The sequence below is a fragment of the Rousettus aegyptiacus genome, unplaced genomic scaffold (assembly GCF_014176215.1).
Source record: "Rousettus aegyptiacus isolate mRouAeg1 unplaced genomic scaffold, mRouAeg1.p scaffold_m13_p_10, whole genome shotgun sequence".
NCBI lineage: Eukaryota > Metazoa > Chordata > Mammalia > Chiroptera > Pteropodidae > Rousettus > Rousettus aegyptiacus.
The window spans coordinates 1163338-1183619 of NW_023416285.1; the positions used below are offsets into that span (position 1 = coordinate 1163338).

Genomic DNA, 20282 nt, shown 5'->3' on the forward strand with positions numbered 1-20282 from the left:
GCCGCACCTGACACAGGGTTACCGAACAGCACAGTTCTTGACTTCTGTTGATTTGCTTTTCATATTTAAACCCACACCCTGCCTGGAATTGAAATTAAAATTTTTATGTGGTGTGAAGTAAAGGTCAAGTCTAACTTACTTCCACGTGGAGCTCGGGCCCCTGGCAGCATTCGATGCACTGGCCATTGCCCCTCCCCCCCCAGCACCTTTATAAGGCGGGCGTGCGCGTGTGCGAGGGGGCGTTTCTGGGCGCTGGCTCTGTTCCCTGGTGTGTGTGTCCTTCTGCCAGAGGCTTGCTGTCTTACTTTCCGTGGCTTTGTAACGTAGCCCGTATTCGGAGAGAGCCGCCTCTTACCCTGGGCTCTTCGAAAATGCCCTGGTCATTCTTGGTTCTTTCTGTGCCTGTGTCATTGGAAGTCGTCGCGTCGCCTTCCGCCCAGGAGGCCGTGCTGGGGGCGGGTTGGGGGCTCGCTCGCTCTCAGTCACTGGGAGGACAGTCCACTTCTCAGCCTGAACTTTCCAATCCCACGACTGGAATTCTCCGCCGATAAGTGTTTCATGTTTTTGTGTTACGCCATTGCATCTTTTTTCACAACACCTACAAGTGTTTGACTTTTATTTATACTACTTTAAATGACATGTTTTACATTTTTCTTCCTCTAACTTTATTTGTCCAGATGTATCTGTGACTTCTTTTTAAATTGTTAATCTGACCCCGAGTCCTTTGTCTCAAGTGGAATCCCAGGTTTTTTCAAGAGTTGCAATTTCAAGTCATAGTTGGCCTGTCTCGGGTGCCCCGCGTGTTGTGGGTGGTCACGCGCTTGTCGCGAAGCCTCCACAGATGCCACACCCGCCTTCTCGGCCTTGGTCACCGGCACGCCCCTGGCGGGGGTAGGTCGAGGAGCGGAGTGCAGTGGGCAGGGCGGGGCAGCCCTGGAAAGTGTCCGGCCTGGCCGCTGTGAGGTGGGGATGAGTGAGAAGCAGGCGTCCACGAGGCAGCAGGGGAGCGGGATGCCATAGCCAGGCCAGGCGCGGGCGGTCGCCTGGGGCGCTGCGCCCCGTGGCTGTCGGGTCCGGGAGGTGAGAAGCCAGCACTTCTACTCCGCGGGTGCTGGCCAAAGACCCGAGACCCCCGGCTGCGAGGCCGAGGACTTCAGCACGCTTGGCCCAGGTGACAGCATGGGGGGGCTGTTCTCCCTGCCCCCTGCCCCCCAGGGCCCATGCGTGGGCACCAGGGGCATAGTGAATCTGCGTCGCAGCTCAGGAGCCCCGAGGACCCGCGTGCTGAGCAGCCGGCCTGCTCTGTCTCGAGGTCATTGGCTGCATAAACACCCTGCGGAGTGGCCCAGTGGAGGGGGGGGACACACGGGCCCTTACAGCCTTGGCATATCCAGCGAGACGTGGAGGAGCATGAGAGGCCACGGAGGACAGGCTCCCACGTCCTCCTGGCAGATGTTTTTAAAAAGCCACCGGGAAGGGTAGGGCGTGGTGAGCGTGGCGAGCCCGCGGGGCTCCTGCTGGCCGTGCCGGCAGCAGGGGCGCAGGCCCCGACCGCCCGCGTGAGGAGCAGCCTGGCGGCCAGGAGGCCGGTACCAAGCACGTGTGTGTGTGAACAGGCAGGTGATACACGTGTTACGAGGGGTGATGGCGGGAACCTCAGGCCGTCACAGATGCTGGGCGCCTGTCCGTGCCCCTGCCTTCCCTGTCCTCCCCGCTTCTCAGGCAGCCGCTGTCCTCAAGCTCCGTGTCCGTCATTCCCTCAAAAAAACCCTTCTGTGCGCGTGTCTCTGACAAGCTGGCTTTGGTCTCGGTCCCGGTGAGATGGCGTGCGCGCCGTCCTCTGTGTCTTCGTCGAGCAGGTTCCTCGCGCCGTCTGGGCGGCGGCAGTCTGTTCTTTTTCAGTTATCTATGATTCACACAAAATTCATTGTTACTATAGTTTATTCATTGGTCAATAATTTTGTCGTAAGATATAGAGTTTTTTCCCATTTTTTTTGCAATTAAAAAAAAATGCCATTAGGCATTTATATACCTGTCTCCAGGTACCCGTTTCTGAGTTTTGTTTGGGTGTGTATCAGGCAGGATTCTCCAGAGAAAGAGCCAGTAGGACGTGGATGAATGGATTGGGCGGGGGGGATGATGGGGGGGTGGGGGATGGTGGGGGATGGGATGATGGGGTAGGGTTGGGCGGGGGGGATTGGGGGACGGGGGTTGGACAGAAGAGGTGATTCACTACAGGGATTGGCTCACGTGGTTGTAGGGGCTGAGTTGTCCTGTGACCTGCTGTCTGCAGGCTGGACGCCCAGCTGGTGATGCGGTGCGGTTTGATTCCCAAGGCCTGAGAACCGAGGGGCCAGCGGTGTCAGCCGGGTCGAGCATGAAAGCCCTGGAGAGGATGTGCTGGTGCCTGAGGGCAGGAGATGGAGGTCTCAGCTCAGACAGGGAGCGCGAAGTCACCCTTCCTCTCACTTCATTCTCTTCGGACCTTCAATGGCCTGGACAAGGCCCACCACACTAGGGAGGGCGGGCTCCTTTACTCAGTTCTCTAGGTCAAAAATACAGGCGACGGCCTCACAACCACAGCCCAAGACAGTGTTCTGCAGACTGCCCGGGCCCCCTCCACCGGGTCTGTGGAGGCGACGTGCTGGGCCGCGGCTCGGGAAACGCATTTCTGAGAGCACAGCAGGTTGCCGAGGGAGTGTCCTGGTCATGGCCCCAGTCACCTCGATTCCTGCCCTCATTTGTCATGAGAGAGGCAGAGCTTGAAGTCATGTGGGGGGCAGGAAGGAATAAGGCAGACAGGTGGTGCTCATAGGCCACTAAGATGGGGAGTCGAGACCTCTTTCTAGAAGAATCCTCCTTCTGTTGAGAGGGTTCGCAGGTAAGGCTGCTAGGAGGCAGGCAAGGTGGCGGGGAGGGTGGGAGTGGAGAAGATTGCTTCACGCCCTTTCACGAGATCAGTTTTGAGAGGGAGTGGGTTTAGCGGGGCGGGGTGAAGCGGGAGCGGGGAAGGTTGCTGACGGCCTTTGCGAGAAGTGAGAACAGGGACCCGGCAGGGTGTCTGCGCTGCTGGCCAGCCCCTGTCGAAGGTCGAGGCATCACTGTGCGGTGGCCCCAACCTGCCCACCGGCAGGGATGTCCCCCTCAGCGGCATCCACGCATTGGACAGGGAGAGGAATTCCGGGGGCTTGGCGAGAGGCAGGTTGGCGACAGGCCCAGCAGAGGCGGGCCTCCAGGGGACTGAGAGCAGAGTTGGCTCACCGTTCCTGCTGGCATGCCTCGCCACCCCTCCGAGCTGCTGGCAGCCATGCACCCCTGAATTTCTGCCATAGCTGCTTTGCCCTGACTCCAGTCTCACTCGCTCAGGGCATCTGTACAGGGCTGGCACTGAGTAGGCACCTGGGGATGGCTTCAGAGTGAAGGACCAAACTACCTTTGACAAGTATGCAAAGGTAATATTTCAGGACTTCAGGATGTACACACTGCTCATCCTGCAGGTAGAGTTCGCACCGTGGGGGCCGTGGCTTTACTTCCATGGCCTGTGAATTCTCTGACAGCTGAGACAAGTTTCATTTGTGTTCCGCTAGTGGGGTGAGGCACTTCTAGATCATCGGAGGGCCTGCTGTGTGTTGGAAGGCTTTGCCCTGACTCTTGTGACCTGGCAGGCCTGGGTGTGCTGCTTTCAAGGCTGCAGAGGAAGGAGCAGAGCTTGTCTTAACACTCGTACTCTGCCGAGGCCAAGGTCAGAGCCGGCAAAGGCCTGACCCGCTTTGTGCAGGAGAGAGTCAGACACGTAGAGCCCGTGGGGATACGGGCCTATCCGCAGGGCCCGCTGCCCAGAGCCAGAGTCAGGCCTGTCGCCGCTGGCCGTTTGGATAGGCCACTCATTCCTGTCTCTTTAAAGCAATGTTTATTTGAACTTCAATGATTTTCAGGGTTGTTTCCGTGCGCGTAGTAGACCAGCTTGGGTTTCTACAGTTATACAAAGGCTTAAGACAGAAACCCCATGTCATTTCACATTCATATGTGTTTAAGTAACAAAAGTACTTTGGTCGGGGGTGGAAGATGACGTTTCTGGAGGCTGCTTTTCTCTTCTTTGTGTGAGTCATGTGTTCTTCAAGGGGGCCTGTGCCGCATGCTGCGTCCCGCCGTGAGGATGAGTGTCGGGCTCACCCGCGCTGTCCGTGCCGTCGAGCCCGACTGTTTCCAAGGCGCGGTTCTGGCTGAGGACGCCAGCCGTCGTGTCCGTGTTCTCATGCGTGTGCTTACAGGGGCGTCGGGCGCGTCCCACCAGGGGGCCAGGCTCTCGCTCAGCTCCTGTCTTTGAGGCATGCAGTCCCAGGTTAAACCGGCCATTTAAGAGTTTGCTAATATTCTTATCTTGAATGTTTGCCCTGGTGTGTGTCTTGGTTCCTGACACACACCCCTACAGTTCCTTTGTAATGGACTTCACGGAAGCGGTTGCTGACATAATTTGTCTCTGCTGCCCAGAATGATCCGATTGAGAGCATAGAACTTGGGACAGCCTCATAGAAAGATGACCTGAAGGGTGGCCTTTGGCCTTCCTTCGCTTGACACAGTGCGCATGAGACTCTTCCCTGTCGCAGCACGTCTCAGTAGCTGATCCCTTCTTCTGAGAGACGTTCCGCTGTGTGGATGAACCACAGCTGGTTTCTCCATCGCCAGCAGGGACGTTGTGTTTCCTGGTTTTGGCTGTTACAAAGAAAGCCCCTGCTAACATTTCAGTACAAGCCTCTGTGTGGACGTAGCCCATTTCTTTTCGGTAGATACCTAGGAGTGGGGTTCAAGGTCATGGGGTAAGTGTGTGACTATCATGAACGCGAGGCGCTGCCATGCTCATTTTCAGAGCGCCGGTCCTGCTTCCAGCGGCACGTTTGTTCCCGCTGGTCCCCGCCCTCGCCACGGCTGGGCGTCGGCCGTCCCGGCATTCTGGGGGCTCGTCGCGTCAGTGAGCACACTTTCAGTTCGCAGTGTCTTAATCACTTCGTGAGCATCCTTTTGAGGGCTTGTTTTCCACCTGTATCTCCTTGGCGAGGTGGCTATTTAAATCTTCTATTTTTTCTCCCAGTGTGTGGCTTGCTTTTTCATTTTATAACACTGTTTTTTGAAGAACAGAAGTTTAAAATTTTAATCAAGTCAGATTTACCAATTTTTAAATAACTTGGGCCTTTTGTGTTCTATGTGAGAAATCTTTGCTACCTAAGGTCACAAAGATTTTTTTTGTCTCGTGTGTGTGTGTGTTTTTTTAGATGTCTTATGGTTCGCGCTTATGTATTTGACCCCTGATCCATTTTGAGTGATGTTTTACATCTTTTTTTTGTAAAGCAGCAGTTAAGGTCCACTCTTTTCGCATGAATTTCTCATTGTTCTAGAACTATTTGTTGAGAATACTGTTTTTCCTCATTGAATTACTTTGGCATCTGTGTCAAAAGTCATCTAATGCCACATGTGTGGCTCCACCGCTGGGCTGTGTTCCACTTTACACATAGATCTGTCTTTCCGTTAGTGCCATACTGCCGTGTCCCCAGAAGCTTTTTGTGGTAAGTCACGAAATTAGGTGGGAGCGGTCCTCTGGCTTTATATATGTCAAAAGCTTTTTGGCTATTCTGGTAGGTCCTTTGCTTTCCATATGAAGTTGAGGATCACCTTGCTAGTTTCTGCAGAAAGGCCTGCTGAATTCTTAACCTGTATTGTGTTGAGTTATAGACCAGTTTGGGGAGAATTGACATCTTAATACTGGGTCTTCCAATCCATGAACATGGTATGACTGTTTGTTTATGTAGGTCTTTTAACTTTATTCTTAGAATAGTTTTGTAGTCTTCAAACTATAGGCTTTGCACATAGTGTATTGAAAAATTTCCGAAGTATTTTATTATTTTTCTCGCTATTTTAAATGGTACTTCTAAAATTTTCTGTATGTTATTGTTTATTGCCAGTATGTAGAAATGCAGTTGTTTTTGTGTAATTAACCCTTGTATCCTGTGAAAATTCATTTATTAATTCTAGTGGTTCTTTTGTAGATTCTTCAGGATTTTCTACATAGGTGATCACGTCACCTACAAATGTGTTTTTTCCTTTCCGGTCTGTGTGTCTTTTATTTTTCCTTTCCATTGTCCATGGGCTGAGCTCTCCAGTAGGGTGCTGACTAGGAGTGGGGCGAGCAGACCCCTTTCCTGTCCCCAGGCTTCGGGGCAAAGCAGCCAAGAGACACTAGCGGGTGCAGGTCTGTGTGGGACAGGGGCAGGGTGGGCGGGGGAGGGAGAGCTCGCCCTGCACCGTGGCCACCCGGCCCGCCCCGCCTGCCGCGGCAGTCAGCCCCAGCGCCCTTCCAGTCACCTGCCGAGACAGCCTCGTCGCACTGGCAGAAGCCCTGGATGTCTCATCTGGTGCATGGCTTCTCTCTCCGCCTCAGTGTCTTCAGGGATCCCCGGGGGACGTGCGGGGTCGGGGCGGCAGCAGCTTGCCCTGCTTCCTTGTGCCGTCCTGGCTCTTCCCCGTACAGGAGGCTCCGCAGGACTCGTGGGTCTCCATTCAGAGAGCCGTTCTCTTTGGTGATGGGGGCCGGAGGTCCAAGCGGGTGGCCCATAGTGAGTGGCTCTTGCTTTAGGTTTTCTTAGACTTCAGTCAGGGCTTTGTACTGGACTGTCTCCTGGGGACTCTGTGTGACACCCCAGACCTGCTCTGCCCCCTGGCTTAACCCCGGGGTCTGCTCCTGGGCGGAACCTCCTCAGGTGGATTCTTGCATGGCGACACCAGACCTGGCCCTCAGACGGCTCTCGGGACTGGCCTCTCACCAGGTGGGCGCCGGCCCCCCGCTCTCTCCCCGTCCACTGGGGAGGCTCTGGCTGGTCCTCCTCCCTCAGGCTCTGCCTTTTCAGAGTCAGACGTCGGTGTCCGAGCTCCCAGACTCCAGAGGACACACTGCAGGCCTTCGGAAGGGTTTTCTCGCACTTTGTCCGGTGGCATGGGGGTGGGGCAGCACCACAAGAGTCTGAACGTCCTTACCGAGCACCCAGCCCAGGAGTGAGACCCAGGCCCCTCTGGGACAGGCAGATGCCACGGAGGAGTGACAAGAGGGAAGAAGTTCTCTGTGTGAGATTTTGCTCGGGCGCCTCCGAGGCTCAGTTGTTTCCTGAGGTTGTTGGGGGTGGGGCTGGTGCCCAGCACCTTCTTCACCGTGTGGGGGCCTCCAGCTCTGGGGTGCCGGCCGCGTGGCTGGTGGGATTATGTTCTGAGACCGGAGAAACAGGGAGGAAACAGTTTGCGGGTGGGGCCGGGGTTGTCTCTGTGTTGCCTGTAGTGGCTGCCAATGACACCCTTTAGGTGCTGTTGGGGATCGGAGGCTGGAAGGGCTGAGCCGGCTCCCTCCTGCCCGGAGCAGGCTGCCCCCGGCTTCCGGAAGCTGGGCCGCAGGGGCCACTGTGTTCCCACCGAGCCGTGTCCTGCAGGTGCCCACTGGGTGGTCAGTGCCTGTGCCACTTAGGACGCTGGGGTTGAATTAGCCTTTGTTAAAGGGCAAAAGAAACCAGTCACTGCCCCCCTGGGGTATGCCGCACCTGTCAGAAGGCAGCAAACAGCGGTGCCGGAGAAAGCGTTTCCCACGTCGCATCGGTCACGGGATCGCGGCGCGGTTTTGCGTGTTTTCTGAAAGGCGTTGGCTGCCGTTGGAGCGGACCCTCTGACCGGAGCTGCTGTGTTCTCTCCTCCCAGCAGGGACAAGACTTCCTCCTGCACGCGCCCCCTGGTGGGCCCCAGGCGGAGGCCGGCGGCGGGCGGCTGGCTCTGGGCGCCCAGCCGCTGCCCGCGGACGCGGCGTGTGCCTGCGAGGCCTGCAGCGAGCGCAGGTACGGGGGGCGCGGGGGCGCGGGGCGGGGCTGGAGCGGGAGGCGGGCGCCTGCGTAGCCACCCGCCCTCCCGAGAGGGGGCTCGCGCCGGGCTCCCTGGGTGCTGTGCGGGTGGCACGGACTGTGCGGCCACCCTGACCTGCCCTTGTGCCGCCCTGCAGGGAGATGCCGGCCGACGCGGAGCGCGAGCCGCAGCAGCTGCAGAACTACTGGTCGGAAGTGCGCTACATGGTCCGCTGCATCTACCGCCAGGCGGGCACCCCGCTGGCCGACGACCAGGACCATTCGCTGGTGCCCGACAAGGAGGGGGTGAAGGAGCTCGTGGATAGGTACACCTCGTCCCCGTGTCTTGTCCCTCCCTCCCTCCCCTCTGCCCGGCGGGCTCTCCTTTCAGGGTCTGGAGATGCTCGGCCGGCCCGCAGCAGGCGGCCCGGCATAGCGGGCCCCGCGTTCTGGTTCCGCTCAGGTTTGCTGCCTGTGTGATGACACAGCGACTCGGGTCTGTCGTCTCTCGGTGTTGGGATTGGCAGGGACACAGCCGCTTGAGTACTTGCTGTGCCAGGGGTGATGCTAAGCATTTTGTCACCCTGTCACCCGAGGAGCAGAGGCAGCGTCCCATCTGCGAGGTGAGGAACGGAGGCCCCGTGCAGCCCGCAGTGCGGGAGCCGCTCTGCGCTCAGGCAGGGCCTGCTGCGGCCAGGCCTGCCCTGGGCACGTCTGGCGTGTCTCACGGGAGTGGCCGACCACGCGGTGTCTGCTGCTCAGCAGGCACCTCGGGCTCGTGGCAATGCAGGATTGGAGGTGCACGTGGCTTTTATTCTTCCCTATAGATTGTAGCATCTTTTTTTTTTTTTAAATGTTTCAAATAAAAGCAATAAATTTGAGCTAGACATTTCACGGATTGATTCTCACGCTGGTTTCTTTTTCTCACGTTTTGAATGCAGCACCTTCGGGGGTTGTATGAACTCTGCTTCCCTGTGCACTGGACTTTGCCCTGGAGGCAGGGGTGGTGGTTGGCCGTGGCTCGTGTTAACTAGTTGGCGCGTTCGGCCAGTGTGTCCAGGGCTCGACCTGTGGACCTGTGCTGTTCCATGGCATGGTTCCAGGTGGTGTGTGCCTTTTTCAGAAGTTAGAGTATTAGGAAAAAGCGTGTCATCTGCACATCAAACCCACACTTCACAGCTTGCGAATGTTTAGGAAGAAAATAAAGTAAAATAAAAGACAACTGAAAGGAAACATTCAAATACTAGCGCAGATGAGGGACGTTTCGGCAGGGATTGTGAAGGCGAGGGTTTGCGGTTGGGGACAGCGTGACTCTGGTACAATAAACACCCCGTGACAGTGCCTCGCTTTCATTAGAGGTGTGTGTGCCGTGCGTGCTGCGTTTTCCTGGTCTTTGTGTCCAGGACACTCCTTTTCGCTGTTCAGATGCCGGTAGATGTCAGGAAGGGCCGTCTGCGACGCCTGCGTGCAGGAGCCGCGCAGCGGGCGGTGCCCCCCCGACCTCCCGCGTGCCCCTCCCGCCTCGCCTCCCTGTTCTCTTGCCTCCGTTTCTGCCACTGGGCCTTTGCACTTGCTTTTCTCTCTGGCGGGGGTGGTCTTCCCTTTTTGGGGATTTCCTTTTCCTCCCTTCCCTCACTCCCGTTAGTCTGCAGTCACTTGTCTGAAGTCGGAGGGCCCTCCCCCGTCACTCCTCCCCCCCCTTACCTTCTTTTTGTTAAGTTACCGCCACTGCCCAGATTTGCTCTGCGCGTGTGCGTGTGCTGCCCGCGCCGGGAGGGCCGTCTGTTTACCTGGCCTCCTCCCTGCCACAGCCGTGGCACCCGAGCGGTGGCCTCCCACACGTGTACCCGCGTGCGTTGGATGTGCGTGCAAGTGAGTCCGCAGCTTAGCACATTTCTCACTCTTGGTTGTGTGACTTTTTAAAATCTGTTGGCGAGAGTACCACACAGTCATTTCATTAAATTTATAAGATACGGAGATGGACAAAGAAGATACAGATGTATGTACAGTTTCACTGTGCTAAGGAGATGGCCAGTCTTTAAGTCTGATTGTCCCTGTGTCATTTGAGTCTTGTGTGGCTTTCCTTTAAACGGGTGAAATACATTCTGTTTCAGAGGACGGACAGTTGTTACACTAGATTGTCATGCCAAATAATTAATTTACCTATCTGAAATGTACTAACCACAGTGGGAATTTCACCAATTTTTACTCTTTCTTTAGCCACATATTACTGGTCCGTGGCCTGTCAGGGACCAGGCCGCTCAGCAGGAGGTGAGTGGCAGGTGCGCAGCGAAGCTTCATCTCTGTTTGGAGCTGCTCCCCAGCTCCACCTCAGATCGTCAGGCGTTAGATGCTCACAGGAGCACCGGTCCCTGGTGCCACACAGGCTGGAGACCGCTGAATAAGGCATCCCTTGTTCCAGTGCAGGATTCTACCAGGCTCTTGTCTACTAGCCTAGGTGGTGTGGTAATTTAAAAATGGACTAGGTGACAACTTAAGGTTTTCCTTTGGCCTAAACGTGGTGTCCAGCAGGTGAAAGTATCCATTATATAAAATCCAGGAACTGCAGCTTGATGGGTTTCACAGCTCGTGTCTAAAAAGCAGGCCCCCCCCCCCCCTGTGAGGGGCTATGGCCAGATGGGGCTGCTCCTTGGGTGGTCCAAGGCGTCCATTCAGGGGCCCTTGGAGGCATACAGGGGCTGTGATGCCAGGTACTGTAGCGTGAGTCGTGAAAGTAGATTATCTCCAAGTCAGGAAGGATATTCACAAAAGCATTATGTGGCCTGGTGGGGGGCACATGTTAGTTTTTTTCTAGCATTTCAGCTTACAGATTTATTTTATATCCTTGTATTGTTTTTTTCGGTGGGGTAATTAAGAAAGAGATACACTGTCTCTAAGTTTCCACTGATTATAAAAATAACAGACGTGTGCTTGGGTCGTATACTGACTTATAGAAAGAAGGGCGGCGCAGCCTGCCAGCCCTCCAGCCCAGGACCCTCTTGTTGGGGTTGTTTTTTTACCTGACCGTTAACCCCTCGGCATTCAACATTAACTGCCTTCAGTCTCCTGTGTTTTCAATGGTCCAGGGCTTGAGGAGGCGCATCCGAAGCCAGCTGCTGAGGCGCTGGTGTGTGCTCTCTGCCACCTGCTGGCTGTGTGAGTTCCAGCAGCTCACCCAGCCTGTGCGGGCCTCGGTGCTCGGTGCGAGTGAGAGGCGGGCCCGCCAGGCGGGGCGGCTGAGTTGGTGCGTGTGGGAGACAGAGCCCGCGCAGAGTAAGCTGGCAGTAAGTGTCCAGTTTTCTGTCCGTCAGCGGGTGACCTGGGGAAGCTCCGGACAGTCTGCCCGGTCCCCGTCTGTTGAATGGGGTGGTTGATTGTACCTCTCACAGGTCGTGAGAAGGTGGCGGCGGTCAAAGTCGCAGGTGGGCTCCTGTGGAGAGGCTTCAGGAAAGACGCTCACAGATACAAAATGGCCCCTTGAGGGGGCCTGTGGGGGCCCCCGGGGGAGTGGTGACTCTCTCTTTTGTGTGCAGGCTCTGCGAGAGGGACCCCTACCAGCTGTACCAGCGGCTGGAGCAGCAAGCCAGAGAGTACGTGCTGGAGATGAAGGTCCGGCTCCTGCGGCAGCTGTCGGCCGCGTCCAAGGTGAAGGCGCCCGCGTCCCCGCAGGGCCCCCCGCAGGCGCACCGCTTCATCTCCCTGCTGCTCGAGGAGTACGGCGCACTGTGCCAGGCCGCCCGCACCGTCAGCACCTTCCTGGGCACGCTGGTGAGAGCGCCCTCCGCCCCGCGCCGGCACCCCGGGGTGGCTCCCCAGGAGCAGCTCCGCGTGGCTCCCCCAGGCTGCCGGCCCCACCCCTCCCCGTCTGCCGGGCGCGAGAGCGGGAGTACATGGCACGCGGCGGCACGGCCTGGAAACTGGGGAGCTCGAGGCCTAGGGGACAGCGTGCGGTGAGGACCACCGTGTGCGGTGACGGGGAGCAGAGAAGTGGTCTGCGTTGTTGGCTGGTAACTGTCGTCCTTGTAGACAGGCTCGTGCCCTGTGGGGTGCATGGCCCTGGGGGCACTCGACCGTCCAGCGCGGGTTCAGGGCGCCGTCTGCACCCTGCAGCGTCTCGCTGTCCTAACGAACAGACAGACGGTGTTCCCCTGGGTCTCAGGCCACCTCCACAGGGAGCACGGACGGGTGAGCGGGTGGGTGCAGGGGCCTCACAGCTTGTGGAGACTGGGCAGGCTGGGGTGGGTCTGACCGGCCTCTCCTCCCGTGTCCGGCACAGAAGGCCCGTTAGCCAGCAGTCTGTGGCTTCTCCTCATCGCTTGCATCTCACTAGATGACGCTTCACTGGACCAGAGTGGGGTGCCCGCTTAGTGGTGAAGCTACGTTTTGAAGCAGTGGTGGCCTGCTCCACGTGACTGTGAGCGCGATGGCCTTCCTGTGGCTCTACGGTTGATAGCCTTTCTCACCAAGACAGTTTACACGCACACGGTTTTGCAGAGTCCTTTTAGGGGCTCGGACGTCCTTCAGCATCGCCACCACTCCTGGAGCAGAGCGCTCGCTGTGAGAAAGGGAGCCGGCGTGTGGCGGGGCCCGCCAGCCTTGCCTTTGGGGCCTGGCTCCGTGTCACCCATCTCTTGGAATCCGCCCCTCCCACGTCATGCTGAGAGTCTGGGTCTCCCAGGGTGTGAGCTGGGTTTGGCGTGTGTGCTGCCCGCCCGAACCTGGCGCACAGAGCACTGAGGACAGCGGCGGTGCCCAGGCCTGCGGCCTCCATACGCGCCCTCCCTGCCGAGTCGGGGGCGCTGCTCACGCAGCCAACGGAAGCGGATGTGAACTGTGCTCGTTGGAGCGAATTCAGCGATTTACAGGGACACCTTTTCTTGCGGTTCAGAGAAAACTCAAGAACTTCTAGCATAGCACACAGTGTCTGGGCGGTGACACGTTTCCCCTCTGTGCCCACAGAGGTGTCCAGTGTGGGTCACGGAGCCCAGCAGACGGGACCTGCCCTCGCCCCTCCCAGGGAGACAAGTGAATCGCTGCCTGGCAAACCCAAACTAGATGAAATCCTTTAAAGCAAGTTCCTCAGACGGCGTGAGAGGCAAGCAGCCTCGGGGCTGAGTTCATGTGCTCAGAAGCTGACATTCACCTAACCCTAGGAGACAGGGTACAGCCTAAGTGCGCCCCAGGACCACTGACGATCTTGCCCTCGGTGTAAGCGTGGAGGAGGGACCCGCGCACGGGAAGGGCGGGGAGGCGCAGCTGCCCAGCGGTTTGCTCACTGTGAGCTTGCTGCCGCCCGCGCGTGTGGTCCGAGGTCTGAGCACCGTCGAGGTGGCACGAAAACTGTGAGCCCAGAAGCGACTGCACAGTGGCCCCGTCCATAGAAAGTTTACCATTTATCTCAAAACCCTTTTTATGGTTGGCGGTGTTGAAAGCGGGGTCCGAGGTTTGTAAACTTAGCACGTCCTTCCAGGCGCTCCCTGCGCTCTCTGCTCTGTGAGGATGTGCGGAGCTGCGTTAGGGTAAAGCCAGCCCGGAGCAGGAGGTTCTCAGCAGTGTGGGACTTGGGGCTCTTGAAACTTAAACACCGAGGACCCCAGGGAGCTTTGCTTATGTAGGTTTCATCTATGAATATTTATTGAAATTTAAAGAGAATTTTAAAAATATTAAGTTATTTTAAAAATAACAGCCATATTATATAAGGTAAATAGAAAATTTTAAATAAAAAGTAACTTTTTCAAAACAACACATTTACTAAGAAAAGGAGGTGTCGTTTACGCTTCTGCACTCTTCAGACAGGGTCGGAAGAGAACACCCGGCTTCCCGTGCCCGCTCCGCCCTCAGCCTGTGGTTCTGGGCCGCTCGGCCGAGGCGGCCAGAGTTGCAGCCTCACAGATGCGTATCTGGGAGAGGGAGGGACGTTTCAGGAGCCTTCAGGCTGGTCGGGGATGCTCTGAGGGGTCACCAGGGCCGAGCACTCGTTAACCGCCGGCTGCAGTGGAGCCTGAACCTGGGCGGGGAGCTGACCACACGCCGCATGTCCAACCCCCTGGCTCACTGGGTGGCGAGTCTTCGGCCCCAGGACACTCAGGATAGAATTGACTGCCCCTCGTCCGAAGGCCTTTGAGCGCAGAGAGCTGCAAGGCCACAGTGGCAGGCACAAGTGTGCCACGCTTCTGTTTTTTGCTGGAAAGCTCAGGTTTGATGATTGGCCACAAACGGGGTTCGTTGTCTCCCTGGAAGCAGCGGGTTCACTTGCTGTGCAGACTGGCTGGCTGACCTGCCGCCGCCTCCAGCTGCCGCACAGACAGCGCCCCGCTGCGGAGCCACGGACGACACGCAGTCTCCGCCCGCCTGCCCCGGCCAGCACGTCTCGTCGCCCTCGCCCAGGCTCGCCGCTCACAGCAGCGGGGACAGTGCGTGTCCCGCAGCCACTGGCCTGTGCGAGGCGAGGCGCGGGCAGCAAGGTCAGGGTCACTGCCGCCCTCGGGGGCCGCACGGCCATCGCGCGTAGCAGACCCCGTCGCTGTTCGATGGCAAAGCGAGTTTGGGGTCTGCGGCGCCCCCCGCGTGCCGCAGCCGGAAGCGTGCTTTCAGACTGCGTGACGCCGCGTCGTGAGAGCCGTCTCGCCCAGTGACCCTTCGTCAGCGTCCAGAATGCCACAGCTCGGGCCCCAGTGTGGCCACTCTGTGCCCGGCACTCCCAGGCTGGCTGGCAGGGGCATTGGCCGTGTCCTGGAGATTTAGTGGGGCGTCCGCCCTGCACCCCCTCAGCTGGCCGGGCTGGTCTGCTGCCGCCTGAGCTCCTGCATGTTCTTCGTTGGGGGGCGAACCATACATGGGGCCTCCGCTGGGGACACATCCACCGCATCGGTCCGTCCGTCCTTGTGCCCGGCACAGCACTGCGCAGAGTGGCCTCTGCTGACACCTGTGACGCGTGTCCTTCCGACACATCCACCTGTGGCCCTGTTCGTGGGCAGCAGTGGCTCCTTCCCGCGGCTGTGTTTACCTGGTCAGCCCAGCTTCGCTGTGCCGAGTGCCGGTTTCCAGGGGTGCTGGGTGTGGAGTGGGAGTGAGGAGCTGGGGGTCTGGGCGATGCACGGGGCGGGAGCGTGGAGGGCATCGTGGAGGGGGCAAGGTCCTCTGCGGACGGCACAGGCTCCTTGCTGAACCGCCTCCACGTCCCAGGGCGTACCAAGGCCCGACGAGCGGACTGGTGTCTGCGTGTGCCGTGGCGGTGCCCCCCGGCGTGCTCACGGCGGCATCGCGCACACGCATGTCCCAGGGCGAGGGCCGGCCACGCGACGTGTTCTCAGCCCGGGCTAGCCAGCCGTCAGGGCGAAACGGCGGGACCACCTTGTGTAGGTCGTTTGGGGACGTCGCCAGCTGCGAGCGTCTCAGCATGGCCGAGTCGTACGCGGGGGAGTCTGTCCGTGCGGTGGCTCCAGGTCCCGCTCCCGGGTGCGCAGCGTGCGCGCCGTTAGCGGAGGAGCCCCGGACGCAGGGCGACTGCAGCACAGGGCAGGGCGCACGGGGCTCGTGCGGGGGCCCCAAGGCCCGCGGTCGGAGCACACGAGGGGAGCTGAAACCAGACGCCGCGCTGAGCAGGGTGCGAGCAGGGCGCGTCTGTCCTGCTCACCTCGTGTTGAGGGCAAGGGGACGTCACTCCCGATGCCACTCCCTGTGATGGCCAGCGTGCTCCCAAATGTCTAGACGCTATCTGAGTGATGGACGAGGTTGCCTGCGTTTGTTAGGGAGACAGAAGACCCGAGTGTCACCACTGGAGAAGTGACTTGGTGTCCGTCAGAATGGGGGATTTCCCAGGGTGGGCAAGAAGGCGGTTGTCCTTCGGCATCGAAGGATTTGTATACATTTAGATTGTTGGAAAAGTAGGCCTTTCGGTACATTTGAAAGCCTAACAAGGATGTGGTTCCGTAGTACAGCGTTTTGCACGTCTGCTTTCCACGCAGAAGGTCCCGGGTTCACGCCCCAGTGGACCCACAGTCCATGGTCTACGGCCAGGCCACCCCGAACAGGCCCCATGTCTTTTCTCGGAAGCTAAGCAGGGTGAGGCCTGGTTAGTACTTGGATGGGAGGCCAACTAGGAAGAGCAGGTGCTGTAAGTGTAAATAATTATTTTTTAAAAAAAGCAAAACGAATGACGTGAGACGTGTCGATGTTTCTCGTCTCTCTGCCATCTTCCTTCTCCGTGTGGGTCTTGCCCCCCCTTCCTTTCATATGGGTCAGAGAAGGGAGTCCTGGCGGGCTGTGTCTTCATCAGGGTCCACTTGGGGACATACAGGGACCGACAGCTCCTCGTGCACAGACGTTTCCGGGCTGTGTGGAGGGGGAGGGAAGTGGGAGGGAGGAGAGTCCTGGGAGTTTTCTAGTCTTTTTAGTCTTCATCAGCTCAGTATGTCTTCTGTCTGTTTATCTATTTCGACTAGGAAAACGAGCACTTAAAGAAGTTCCAGGTGACCTGGGAGCTGCACAATAAGCACCTGTTTGAAAACCTGGTCTTCTCGGAGCCCCTCCTCCAGAGCAGCTTGCCAGCCCTGGTGTCGCAGATCAGGTACGCGGCCGTCTGGTGCCCCGAGCTGTGCCCCGAGCTGTGGCGGCGTGGTCGCCCCCCGTGCTGCGGCTCGTGAGCACCACCGCACCCTGGGGGCTCGCCCTGGAAAGACCGCCGGGCTGGGAGGAGAGTGCGGTTTGAGCATAAAGCTCAAAACCCCAACAGTAACGTGACTGAACTTTATACTAGCAAAGCCAGTGTTAGTGCTCCTAAGACTGAACGCTAGAAATTCCTCAAGAATAAGGAAAGGCTGTGGTAAACAGCATTTGACCTTGACGAGACTCATGCTTGGCCCAGTGGCTGTGCTGTGGCGCTCGCCGTGGGGGTGGGAGAGCGCGAGAGCTGGGCCCAGCACGGGGCCGAGGTGCCAAGGGGCTCCTGGCACTGGGGCAGGGTGTCTCCTAAATGTTCCCCAGCGCCTTGGTTCACAGCTTGGCTCGTGCTTACTGGTGTGGGGTGACTGCTCCGTGTGCCGAGGCGCGTACCCCGTGTGGGTTTGGCATTCGTCCCAGTGATGGTGGAAGTGAAGACGGGGGGCCGTGTGCTCCGCCGGGAGGTGGCCCCTCTCGGGCCCGCTGTCCCGCCGCACTGCTGAGCCAGGTGTGGTGACTGCTGCTTGTCTGCTCGCCACGTGTGAACAGAGTCTCCCGCTTCAGACACATCAGAGCAGCACAGGTGAAGTCAGCTTCATTAAAAGTCCAACTGAAATGCAGTCGGACCTGACTCCAAAGAAGGGAAATCACTTATTTGTTTGTTTGTTTATTATTTTTTAGGCGAGGCAGCCCTTGGTTGACCTCACAGATTGCAAGGACCTTGTCAGCTTACAATCCTTTATTTTTTTTATTTTTTATGCCTACAGCACCTGGTCTTCCTAGGTGGTCTCCCATCCAAGTACTAGCCAGGCCCGACCCTGCTTAGCTTCCAAGATCAGACGGGATTGGGCGTGTTCAGGGTGGCGTGGCCGTAGACAGGAAATTATTTTTCAGTAAATAAATTATTGTCATAGCTGACTTATATACCAGTCACTTTTTCCCTCTCGCAACCCACATGTTGACCCAGTCCTTGTTTTCCGTCTTCCTAAATCCTGTCTGAGGGTTCTTAACTGTTCCCGCTTCACGCCCTCACATCCGGGAAGGAATCCGCTTACAAGCCATTCGTGAAGCACGTTGGGGGTGAGGAGGTCAGAGCAGCGTCACGCAGGTGTGGCCTGCGCTCGGGTGGGTTCCTGACCCCCACGCCTTCCCTGCTGTGTCCACTCAGCAGCGTCCGTTAGGCGTCGTGCTGGGCGCGTGGGGACCGGACGTCCCAGCCGTGCCCCTCCCGGAGGAGGGGGTCAGGAGAGTGCTGAAGCCATGAGTTCGAGACGCAGAGCCTGGTTTCGTCCCTAGTTGCGACGTTCACATCCAGCACGAGCACTGCTTTGTAAAGAAACGTGCATCTTGGTGGTGAGGGGTTCCTGTAGCAAGAATCTAGGGTCTTCAGCGTGGTTTTCCCTTTTCTGGGGAGGCAGTGAGTTTGATGAGTCTGTCAAACCGTGGGTGGGTGACACAAACCTCGAACGTGTCATAAAGCTCCGTGTTCTCCTGTGCCCGTTTTGGATTTCTCATCCGCTCGTTTCGAATGGTCAGACTCCCGGTCACAGGGCTTTTGTCTGGAAGGTCAGTGCTTGGGGTCCAGCCGTGGTGCTGTTCTCGCGAGCGGGGGGCAATGGCGGGGGAAAGAGGGACAGGGATGGAAGCCGGGGCGCAGGGACACGGCACGTTCCCCAGGAGAGGCGGTTCTGTCGCCCTCCCTGCAGAGTCCAGTCGGACCACGAACCAGCCACATGCGGACTTCTGGTGTAAACATCCACTTAACAACTTATAAAAGTTTTGCGACAAGTTATATACAAACACCACCCCCTAAGGGAGTGACTGCCTCTGTAGCACATAAAATCCACAGCAGTAGTTAGTCTCGATACTTTGTCTCTGTTCCGTATTTGTTTAACTTTATTGTAAAGTAAAATACAGATAAAGAGAAGTGCACTGAGCAGATGTTTGGCTTAATGAACTGTTGGCGGCAGGTTCCAGCCGAGCCGCCCGCGCGGCCGCCGCGTGCCTGCCCTCTCCTGGCCGTCCCGCCGCTCGGTGCGCCTTCACAGTCTTGCCTGGCTTTTAGTTTATGAAAGCTCTTTCTCTCTTTTTAACAGCTTTATTGAGATGTAATTCACTACCGTATAGCTCATTCATTTACAGTAAACAATTCAAAGGCTGTTGGTATATTACATTATTAGTTTTCTAAAATTAGAGTAATATAAATGTATCCTACAACTTGCAGTTTTTTAGCCACTTTTAAGTGTATAATTCAATAGCATTACTGCATTCCCAGTGTGGCCACCATCACCGGTGTCTATTTCCAGAACCTTTCGTCACTACAAACAGAGACTGTCACCGTTAACCAGTGACCTCTACCCCTCCTTTTTTCCCGTGTCTTTTGAGATTCCTTAATCTGCAAACCTCACACCCCAGGCCTTTTCCCTTACAACTTACCTGGTGAAGACCCGGAGCCAGTTGTCACGGGGGATGCCCCTGCTCATGGAGCATGCACCTCCACATCTGCCACCTGCAACCTGGCGGCGGGCCCACAGGCTCCGTCACGCTCCGCGTCTGTCCCCATGGTGACACCGGGATATCAGCTGTTAGGGAAAATTTTAATTAGGCTCGTTAAGTAAACTTACTTAAACTGATTTTATTTCATTCTCCTGATCACTTGTCTCACACACCTGATTTGTAACAGGTATCAGCTTGAGTAGCTTTCCTTGACGCTTTCGTGTTTTTGTAGAGTTAACATGTAGAGAGTGATCTGTTTTCTGAGCCATTGGTGTTTGACCCTGAGGACATCGCTTGCGTCCTGTTTCTTCGGGACTCCAGGCCAGCTCTGCTATTGTGCCCGCTGATTGGGTTCCGACGGCACCACCAAAGTGGCCCGGGACCGCTGCAGGCTTTGCCGTCCCTCGGCGCGCAGTAAGCTCTGCATCCTGGTCCAGCAGGAGCGGGGCGGGGAGCGTGTGCGACCTTTGCCTGGGCCCCTCGCCTCCCAGTTCCCCAGGCGGTCAGCGGGGCAGGTGGCTGCACAGAGGAGGAGGCGGCAGTTTCTGCGAAGAGCGGACGTCAGTCCTAATGAGGACGGTCGCAGGAGCAGGAGTGCTCTGCCAGGGGACAGGAGACTGTCCCCAGGTGCCGCGTGGTGCCCACAGGAGCCTCCGAGAGTCTCTGGACTCTGTGCCTTGAGGACTTTTGATTCCTGCGGGTGGAGACAGCCTAAGAACCGTCTCTGACTCTGGAATTCCTGTGGGCATGTCCACATCGCAGTACTTTGGTCGGTTGGTGTGTTTAGATACTAAGAAAACGAACGGTGTCTGACGGGAGCCTGCGTGGCGCCCCCGGCGCCTCCCTCTCCCAGGCCGGCCTCTGGCTCCACGTCTTCTTTCTCAGAAGCGTAGGCGTCGCAGTGTTTGGCTGTGTGTGTGTGTTCTGTTTACGTTCTCATTTGCCGTCTTACTATCTTTCTTTACGGGCTGTAGCGTGGGATGGATGACAGAATAATTACGTTTCTTCATTTAAATCGGGTTCTCCGGTTGACTGGAAGAGCAGGTCCAGGCGGCGATTGCCGTCAGACGCCTCGCGCTCTCTGGGTCGGCGCGTTTCGTCGGAGCGTAGCTGGCCGCCCTCGCTGAGTGAGCCGGTCACAGGGCTGCGTCTTTTGGGGGCGGCGACGGTCACCGCTGATTCTTTTCTTAGGAGCGGTTGCTTCTTTGAGCTTCTCTACGCCAGATGCTGTTCTGGGTGGCTTGCAGACGCACTCAG

At 57.4% G+C, this 20282-nt stretch overlaps 1 protein-coding gene and 1 non-coding gene across 6 annotated transcripts in view; one reads left to right on the top strand and one right to left on the bottom strand.

Moving 5' to 3' along the window:
• Positions 1-20282, top strand: part of FAM193A (family with sequence similarity 193 member A) — an 87938-nt gene that overhangs the window by 26681 nt on the left and 40975 nt on the right. For 4 of the 5 annotated variants that reach the window (XM_016159219.2, XM_036227411.1, XM_036227412.1 and 1 more), the window contains exons 3-6: positions 7732-7865; positions 8027-8194; positions 11402-11636; positions 16313-16437. In XM_016159219.2, the coding sequence (XP_016014705.2) occupies positions 7732-7865; positions 8027-8194; positions 11402-11636; positions 16313-16437 (662 nt within the window). The remainder of the gene's footprint in view (positions 1-7731; positions 7866-8026; positions 8195-11401; positions 11637-16312; positions 16438-20282) is intronic. The other variant, XM_036227410.1, reaches the window with a different exon arrangement.
• On the bottom strand, positions 17288-17406 carry LOC118609116. The gene has a single exon (XR_004953235.1). It is a non-coding gene; the product is annotated as a 5S ribosomal RNA (ribosomal RNA).